Source organism: Propithecus coquereli, unplaced genomic scaffold (assembly GCF_000956105.1).
Source record: "Propithecus coquereli isolate 6110/MARCELLA unplaced genomic scaffold, Pcoq_1.0 Scaffold13, whole genome shotgun sequence".
Lineage (NCBI taxonomy): Eukaryota > Metazoa > Chordata > Mammalia > Primates > Indriidae > Propithecus > Propithecus coquereli.
Window position 1 is genome coordinate 2,190,544 of NW_012137191.1, and position 10,601 is coordinate 2,201,144.

Here is a 10,601-nt window from a genome sequence, read left to right on the forward strand (position 1 = left end):
AATGTATGTGGTCAGGATGTTCTTGATACCTAATCGGGTTTTTATCTTTTAAGGGAAAAATATTATTTTGAAGTAAAATATTAATTCATTAAAAGCCCCATTATTATAAATTGTTAAATAAAAATTTATTGCTCTTCATATTAATCATGCTATATTTTCTGAGTTAGTATTTTGTCAGCATGTAAAAATTAGTAAAGGAGATCTCAAAAATATTTTTAACAATTACTGCATTCAAATTATTTGATGTCCCTAAGCACATTAGAATCAATTGCATATTACATAATTAGGGTTTTCAGAGTTCCATGTTTTACATACATTTTCATCAATAGTGTGGAAAGAAGAACTTAACTGTATCTTTACTCTATGACCAAGTTCTGAGAGAAGGGAAAAAAAGATTTGTTATACCACTTGAATTCATGGTAGTATACGTAAAAACTTTTAAATTAAACCTAAACTGTCTTTGACAAGAAGGGACACTAAGCATAGGTGAAAACGGATTTGGGGGGAAAAGTACTTTGAGGGTTTTGCTGAGTTAATATGATTGTTAAATCTCTGTGTGTCTTTGTAATCATTAGTGATTAATGAAATAATGCATATTTTTCTCTGCTTCCCAACTAAAGATTTTATCTGTGTTGAATTTAGTGTACTTTGGTTGCTTTGTGATTAAATTTTTTTAAAAGGAGATTTTGCTTTGGGTAGAGAAGCAGTATTGCTGAATGGGTGGAAGGTTTAAATGTGGTACTTTCCATAAGATTGTATTTGGTGACCACGTAATTGTGAACTTCAGCAACTTAATCTGAGTATGTTTTTCTCTAAGAAAATTAGAAATATAGATATGATTCTCCATCCTCTATGGCTCCAAGTGCATCTTTCATACAACTATAAGCTTTACACTAATGTACATGTTCTAGATTTCTCTAGAGTATGTATCTAGAAGCAGAACTGCAAGATTTGTAGACTGCACATATTCAACTGTATTAGACAGTGATAAACTTAATCTATATTTTTAACCCTTGTTGAATATTTTTAAGTTGAAAATTCTTGATAACATACATAGTGTTGCAGTCAACACCTTTCTTGCGTGTGATAGTTTCCTTCTTTGGACATAAACATTTTGTTGAAGCCAGATTGCTTTTCAGAAGAAATTATCAATCTTCTGTACTGCTATCACAAATTGTGATTCTGAGTGGGGTGGGGAGGAGTTGTTATATCGTTTAAACAAAAGTAATTAACCTTCAAAGGGGAGAATAAACAGAGAACATTCTGAATTATTTCATTGTCTCTAATGGATATGTCATCAGTTAAATAAACCTTTAAGTTGCATAGTAACAAGAGGACAATCTACTAATAAATTGCTCATTATAAATTATAAATGAAAACTGGCTAGTAAAATCACTTAGGCTTTAAAGTAAATTTTCAATTTGAATCTTATATTGCTGTGATAAAAATTAGATGTATTTTGAAGTATATAAGTGCTTTGACAAATAGAATTAGATTTCAAATTCATGAGTGTTTTGGTTCTTTTTTTTTTTTTTTTTAAATCATCATTAGTGAAGCTCTCTCCTCACTTTCCTCAATCTCGTGTTTAAAAGAGAGGTATGCAGTTTACTTTGTATTTCAGGATTAGGAGTAAGTGTGTATATTCGGTCTCCTAATGGACCATGCCTCATGTAAGCCAAGACTTTCTTAAACATTCTTTCATTTAATTCACTGTGTTAATGTTTATTTGATATATAATACAAGGATTCTGAACTCTAGTAATTTTTTTTCAAATTCCTCATGGGGAAGTTAAAATAAGTTTTAAAAATTGGCCAATAGTTTAAAATTTTACTAATATTCACTTCCAGTAGAATAGCAGGAATTAAAGTGAGATTTACAGTGGTTGGAAATCTACTTAATAAGAAAACAGCACAAAATGTATACAGGTTCATCTTTCTAGATTTCTGTGTCTTTCAGAAATTTTGCTGTGCTTTTTGAGATTTATACTCAAGGTTCACTGAAATATGATTCAGAATGGATGTTGAGCACTGAAAATGAACTAATTTATTTACATTCTTCTGAATATTTTAGGCATTGAAGAAACTCTTACAAACTCTGGTTTGTAAGAAACCAGTGTTTAGAAAAGTTAAGGTATGTTGTAGTCCAGTATATTTATTGTGGACACGATCCTGAAATTTTTCATGCCCTTAAAATATCTATATTTAAAATGAAGATTAGTTTCAGTCTATTCAGCTCTACAATTTTGTTCTGTGGCTATTTAAACAAAAGCTATGTAAGGACTTTAAAGTGATTAAGTAACTGAACTTTTGTAGTCTCTAGGTATGTCATAGAATCCACTTTACTCAGGGCAAAAGGATTCAGGGTAATAGAACATATATAGTGGCCTACATGGCCCATAGCCTAATTGCCTGCCCTTAGGGACACTAGAGCAAATTGAAATTAAGCATGTCTACTATGACTATGTTTAGTTGAGGATGATGATGTAGAAATAGAATATTGAACACAGATAAAATAATTTGAAACTTAAGAAAGGTTGAAACTTTTGTTAATTTAAACCATTAGTTTTTAGAGCCGAGAATCTGAAACAAAAGAAGGCCTTTGAACTGATGAAATATGTATACAGCCAATATACTAAAGTTAATCAGCTATTTAGTTAGAAAGTTATTTATTTTACCCATACTACGAGCGAAAGCAGAATCTACACTTATTGATAGTTTTTACTTACGTAAATTTAACCTTGATTATGTGAGTTTGCACATTTTAAGTAATTAGAAAGGTGAAGGCTAGAGAAGTCTGACACAGACAGTAGTAGTAACAATTGATTATAATTATGCTCTTCTACAGACAAGATAACCCCCTCCCACACACACACACATACACGTGCACACAGGTTAAGAAAATAGGATTTATGATTTTGCACAGTTACCAAGAAGTGGTTAAAATTTTGGCCCTTAAAGGGTTAACGTTTGAGGGCTAGAAGCATTATGTGTTTGAAGCATTTAAAAGTTCTAACTGTATTTAAAGGGGCCAGCAATGTATGTGGTCAGGATGTTCTTGATACCTAATCGGGTTTTTAACTTTTAAGGGAAAAATATGCCCCTATCTTTTAAGTGTTGTTTTTTAAAATGTGATTAGTTTTCCATTATAAGCAAATTACCCTCTCTCAACTTAGTCATTCATTTCGTATCAAATGTTGACAGCTTCAGTTTGAGAAAGTAAGGTTAACAAAATCAAAACTGGACAGTTGGCAAAGGCGTGCTTTCTCTCATGAGACTAGAAATGAAGTGTCTTACCAAGGTGACACAGTTTTTGAAGAAGTCAAACAGCAGTGTTCAGTGCAGACAGGTGAGGAGTATATTTTTGAATTAATAATACCTACTGAAAAAGCAAGGTATGAGTAGTTGACTTATATCTGTATTAGAGATGTGTTTTATAAATAGGTGTTTCTTTATGAAATAAGTGGACATTTCTGTATCATTCTGGTAATTAGATTACTTTTTAATAATCTAATGGTTCAACAAAGCTTTGTTATCTAGGTTTTTTTTCAGTTAGTTTTTCCTGAAATTTTAATTTTTCTTTTAATTTCTGGACTAACCCAAACCTCTTACGTACTTCTCAGTGAACAATAATATAAATATATTTGTGGAATACCACTGACATTATTATTTTATGATTTATAAAGTATTGTCATATATATATTTTTATTTAATTATTACACCTGTGCAACAGATGGTCAGGGCTCTCCGTCTTCATCTTTAAAGTGGGTTGGAGAGATTGCTAGTTCTGACTCCTCTAGAACTTGAACTTGTGTGTGATTTTTCCAGATCTACCACTGTTTTCACCCTGTGAATTAAATCTTGGGGAAATCCTTTGGTAGAACAAAGAATATTTTTGCATTACCTAAAGCATATATATAAAGATTTTTATTTAATACTCTATTTACCAGTTTGGGTAAATTAACACGTATTTCTGTGTAGCCTAGTTTTAAGTGTCAGAATATGTTAAATGATTTATACAGATAGTTTACTGAATTTTCTGTTTTTATACTAGAAAAAGAAAGTCTTACCTATTGAATGTCAGAAGAAATTCAGATTAAATGTAATTGTACCCAACTATTATAATGTATCTGGGGGTACATGAAAGGATTTCCTTTGAGCAGTTACATGAAATGCATTCTTACTTGGTGTTAATTTTATTGCTGACAGCCATTTGCCCTTTAGGAATATAATTCTGAAAGCTGGTATAAAGAACCACAGTTTCACTAATATGGATTGACAAGACTATCTTGAAAGAACTGGCTAAGTGTGATAGGGAACATGTAGGCTGACTACGGGTGAGCACTTTGGAGGTCCAGGTTAGGTGTCTTGGAACCATCAGTGAGAAAGGATAGGTCCTGGTGAATTGCTTTAAAACAAGCATCAGCTTCTAATGGTATGCATTCTTAAATCGTCTTTATTGGATTTTGAACTGCAGTTTTATATAATATGCTCTATTTGTTAGGAGAGGTATATATTTTAGAGATTCCCATGAACAGGCAAACCTGCCTATTATAAGCATAGGTACTGAGGTTTAGTCTTTAAGCACTTACCTTTAACACTTGCTTCTCTCTCTCTAGGAGGGGCTATCTGTAGGCAGCCTATGTGATTGAGGATAGAGCAGCAGCAGGAAGCAAGAAATATTAGAAATCAAGAATCCTGAATTCCCAAATAAGGAAGGTTTCCTGTTCTTACATTTAAATATGGGTTTGTCTGAGCTGGGAATTTACAACGCTTCAGAATACTAGGGTATGTTTTACTGAAATCATTAGGAAGATTATTTTCTATAAAAATTGCCTCCTTGACTGATATAAATAACCTTAGTATAGAGCATTCACATTAAAATGTATGCTCTGTTTTTTAATACACATTACACTGTAAAGCAATGAGCAAATTCGGTTAATTTTTTAGTTGTATCGTATAGTCAAATGGTGTTGTTAGACTACTTGATTATGAAACTAAATTAGATACTTTAAGAATTATTGAAAGTCATTAAGTGAATATTGAAGGATATTTTGTTGTACATAAGGAATCAGAATGGTTAATAATTGAGGGATATTTTTATTGTATTTAAAGAAACAAAATTTGGTATAATTATCTTTAAAATTCCTTTTTAAAAACAATGAGTATAATATTAAAAGTTTTCTACATTAGTTTAAAATGTGAACTTTTAAGATCTCACAGCTTAGAACTTTAATCAGTCATTCTAGTAATATAAGCTCTACTTTGAAAATGAAAATTAAAATATCTGAGATTTTTCTGGATGGATTTCTGCTGGATATAAGGGTGAGGTATCCATGAGAATGCCTTAAAATTAGGCCAATCCAAACCATTTTTTAAAACCTACTTGTAAAAATTTTTCTATTTGTATTATGTGTAATTGAATGCTTTATTAATAAACTTTGGTATGTATTAAATTAGCCTTATAATGTTCTTACAGTATACATTAACAAAAAAATAAAGATCCACTTAATTTTTTAAAATATTTTGATTTTTCATTGAATTCTTCCTTAATCACTCTTAATTTATTGACATACTCTATGAAAGCTTCACTTGGGATAACTTAATTTCTTTTCTATTTATTTCCCCTTTGAAAATGCTTTGCTAAGCTTTGTGAGGTCAGAAAATGGATTAACACTGTTTCTTAGCCATAGCAAAGATAGTTTGTGTACCATAGACAGCTTGTTTTCTAATCTGTGCTTTCCTTAACTGGGGAAGATAATGAGCCAAAAAAAATTAACTTGTTTTCTAGTGTTAACTAAATTATCTTTAGGAAATTTAAGTATATACAGATTGTAATGATATATAGTAGTTTCCTGACGACTACTTTTTTTCCTCTTATTTTCTTTCTTTTTGTTTTTGTAATAGCAGTGGAACTCTCTCTTCACATGAAACTTTAGCCAAATCCAAGACAGTTATGCTTAAGGAAAAAAAAAGTGAAAATCTCACTCAGAACCCCGTTATTTGAAACAAATCAAAATGGAATGGCTCAGGTTAAAACCGTCAAATTGACAGTCATAAAGGAAAAAATGCCATTTAGCTGATGTCAACACAGGAAATTTAATAAAGAAAAAGATTATGTAACTTCAGTGTCTTTGAAAGATTTGAATCTGATAGAGTAAATTTCTTTAATGTGGCTTCTTTGGATCTTAGTGTTACAAATTGAAATATCTAAGCTAGAATAATAAAATACTTTAATTCCCATATGTGTCATGAAGTTACAAATTCCAATAAAAATCATTAAAAATTTGTCTCTCTCGCATGTGTATATATATCATATTGCAGTTGTCTTTTGTTAATCAAGTTTTTTTGTTAGTGTAGTGAAGCTCGTTGGTGTTTACAGGACCTTACATAATGCTATAGTATATGGCACATATTCTTCTAAGAATTATTAACTTCCATTAAATCCCGTAAAAACCTTTAGAGGTAAGTTGTTCTTACTTTCACAACTGACGTAACTGAGGCACAGAGAGGCTATGTAACTTGCTTAGGTTTATACATAAGAAGGATATGAAAGTAGACAGTAAATGCAGAACCTCTATGCACCTGTTACAATAGTTTTTTAAAAAACATGGAAGGAAACAGATTTTCACTTATTTACCTAAATTTACCTTTAAAATAGATACAAAAATATATTTTGAAACTTTGGTAAAAATAGGAAGCACTTAAACGATTTTACTTTTAAATATTCTTTTAAACTATAAATGTAGCATTAATATAAACTCTAACCTAAGAAATTTCATACAGTTATGTTAATGTGATAAACAATCACATAGTTACAATGTTGAGTTCTTTGAACTAGAATTACTATTTGCAATGTATTATTAAAAAGATGTGGACTGCTTTGTTGCTACTTGTAGCAAAGCTTCTTAAGGTTAAGTTTTCTGTAGGGAAAGTAATAGCATCCTAAATTCATAGTACTTGAGAGTAAGCTGAACTGGCTTCTTGTACCTGTCTGAACTGATTTAATATAGTAAATTCACATTTCCTAATTCAAATGTGATGAAGCATTTTCTTATCAAAGCTGATTTATTTACAGGAAAAAAAATAACTTTTTAATAGAGTAGTAAATAGAGTAGTTTATATTTTGGCTGCTCCTGAAGTGATTCATGAGCTTTGTGAAAATATGTTAAATGATAAGTGACCACACATAGTCCTTTCGACCTGTACTATTATAAGCATATCTTGATGATGTGATAAAGCCCACAAAGGCAAAGATCACAACATTTTCCACTAAGGAATAATACGGTTTATCTAGATTCCATCACTATCTTTGGTCTTTTAGACTATTGCTATTAAATTGTTAAAATTGTGCTTTACTTTTGTAACCGTAAGTATTAATAATATCATCTTTTGGTATTTTCTTCATAGGCTACAGAGTCTTCCCTCGTACCCTAGTAGAAAACATAACTCCATTTTTAAGTTATTTAAATAATATAAACCCATTCTTACAGCAATATTTAATAGTATTGTCAGAGAAACTCTTAATTATAGTTAATGCACAGAAATTTTGAAAGGACAGGAAATATATCAAAATAAATAACATTGATTTATAGTCATAGAATGAGGGACCAATTTCCTCAATAAATAAAGAACACCTACAATTCAATTTGAAAACGACTAGCCACCTAATTAAAAAGTTAGGCAAAGACCATTAATAGCCTAAAGGAACTTTGAATAGCCCTTAAAAATATGAAAATATGCTCAACCCTACTCATATAAAAGGAAATATAAACTAAAACTATTATGGGATAACATGCTTTTAAGAATGGAGCAGTTCTGAGTTACTATTATGAACCAGTCTAAGATATGTAATTAAGAGGAAAAAAAACAATTCAGTTCAGCCTATGAATTAATTATATTAAAATGATACATACATGTATACACATTGGTTATTTACAAAAGGATATTTAAGAAACTGCCTCTGGAGAGGTCTTCTAGGTAGCTGTTGGGAGGGGTGGAGGAATACATTTTTTTCCCATATCTTTTTAAATATTGCTGGCATGACTACCTATTTAGAATAACCTTTGGGAGAAAAATATTAAGGCATAGAATATTAAACTCTGTAAGGGACTTGGCCGAGACATTCCTTTTACAGCTGATTTAGAGTTGCCTTAGTTTAACATAACAGCCAGCTTTATATCACAGAGCTGCTGATATCAGCCTAGCTCATCTTTTGTTTTATCACTAGTTCTCAACTGGGCAACACTTCTTAATGGGATCTTAATAACAGATCCTATCTCTTCTTCCTCATTGTATTCCAATTATCTAGCATTCTGGAGGTGTTCAGTAAATGTTTGAATGAATGAAACAAATTTAAGGTATTTATTGCTCGTGGCATGGTATAGGCTGAGAGTATTTCATCTTTATCTTTGAAAGAAGAAAAAATATTTTTGTTTCCAGTTACAATGGAAAATTTCCAAGTGTATTTACTGTAGTATAATTTCAATCTATTCTAAAGAAACATTTGTAAAGATATAATTTATTAATCGTTTTTCAGACACTGGCTTCATGTCCTATTGACCGAAAACCTTTCCAGGCAGTGTTTAAATTCAGTGCATTGGAAGGCTATGTTAAGGTAAGTCTTAGATTTTGTTTTGAAGTGTGAACTACATAAAGTTAATTGAGGCTACTGTGCATTGATAAATTTCCAGTTTGTATATATTTGAAAGTTGTTCTACTTTAGGTTTACTATGTGATACTATATGCCTCCTCAGCATGACAAAGTCAGACCTTTCAATGGGGATACTGAAATACTGAAGCTTTTTACCTTTGCTCCCTAAAGAGGGCATACCCATAGTGGTCACCTTGTAATATTCCACAAAATATATTAGAGCTCTGTTGCTTTAAAAGAAGTTTCATACTGAGTCTTCATTACAGAATACTTACATTTTTAGACTATCTTAAGCATGAGGACTCCTGTATTTCAAAAACATTTTTTAATTGGATAGCACTTCAAATACATTTTTTCCACTGAAAAAATGTTTGAAATGGACTATTAGATTCAAACACCAACCCCCACTTAAGTCCAAAATACCTAAAAACTATGTTTTCATGAAAAACATTATAATTTTGAGATTAGTCAATAAAAGTAAATATAAAATGATGTTTTTGTTCTTAAATGCTGGTTACATCATTAAGTGTCTATGTAAGGTAGGAAAGGGGATAGAAGCAATGTACAACTCTTTAAGCATTAGTTGTTATCAGTGTAGGTATTTATAATTTGTTTTTATATATTTTTAAGCAGGTGAGTTTTGATGCAAGATACAAACAAAACTGCAATTCAAATAAAGTGATATATGTAAAAAATTAAAGTGTGGCTTCTCTGGAAGACATACTCTCTACTTTTCCAAACTATATGTGCATGCTTAATTAGGACGAACTGGCTTCCAAAGATATTTTTCTGTGAAACTTTGTTCTGTTGCTTAGAATAAAAATTTATGTTTATTTGATAGGGGTTGTATTGTGTTTAAATTAAAAATTTGGCACCCTGCTAATCTAATTTTGTCTAACTTAAAAGAGATCTGTCATTCGAGATATTTTCCACATTCTCCTAATGTCTTCCTTTGACTTTAGCTTCTTGTGAATCTTCACAGTATTACCTTTTTCTCTTTACAGTGAAACTTCTTGAATGAGACATTTACCTTTTTTTCAATTCTTACTTTTTAACTCCCATAGAGTTCATCTTATTTTGCTAAAACTGTCGTCACTATGGTCCAGACTAATCTTCTGACTTCCAAATCCCATGGTTTGTTTTCTGCTTGTAATGTTGTTGACTACCCTTTACTTCACTTTGGCTTCTAGGACAGCCTTCACTTGGCGGGGGAGGGATAGAGGGAAAGGAGAGAGAGAGAGAGGGAGAGAGGAGAGAGAGAAAGAATGTTTTACTTATCTGACCTTATCTTAATCTTCTTACCCTTCTGTTCCTTTTCTTAATTACTGGGGCTCCTCATAGGGTCTTCATTTCAACTCTCCGGGTATACTTTCTCCCTAAGTCTTCTCAACTATTCAGTAGCTTTAAGTACTACCTATATTTGGAAGGCTTCTAAAATTCTTGTCACTAGCCTGCATCTCTTTACTGAGAACCAGACCAATATTTACAATCACTTGTTGTACGTCTCTATCTAGAATACCAAAGGCATCTAAACAGTTACCAAATCCTGAACTCATCTCTTTCCCTACCCCATTCCTCAGCCCTAATTGTTAATGGAATTACAACCCTAACTGATTCATTCTCAATGCCACTGCCCAAGTTATCTTCCTAAAAAAAGAAATATGGTCATCTGATTCACTTACTTTAAAAATTCCACTTACTCTCTGATGCCTATAGAATTATTTTATTATTCAAGGACCTTTATAGTCTGGTCCTAAGACGTTTGATCAACTTCATATCTTGTTACTCTTTTTTTTCCCCATCTACTTTGACTTCTCACTGTTCCTTATAACTCTGTTTTCTTTCCTCCATCTAGAATACTCTTTTCTTAAACAAATTACTACCCATTCTTTACTACCAACTCATAAATCATCTACTTATTAAAGTCTTCTATGACATCCTCGGAGTTAATT

General features: G+C 31.4%; 1 protein-coding gene across 1 annotated transcript in view; it reads left to right on the forward strand.

Moving 5' to 3' along the window:
• SCAF11 (SR-related CTD-associated factor 11) overlaps nt 1-10,601 on the forward strand; it is a 70,427-nt gene that overhangs the window by 7,642 nt on the left and 52,184 nt on the right. The window contains exons 3-4 of the mRNA XM_012638388.1: nt 8,536-8,637; nt 9,714-9,783. Of these exons, the coding sequence (XP_012493842.1) occupies nt 8,536-8,637; nt 9,714-9,783 (172 nt within the window). The remainder of the gene's footprint in view (nt 1-8,535; nt 8,638-9,713; nt 9,784-10,601) is intronic.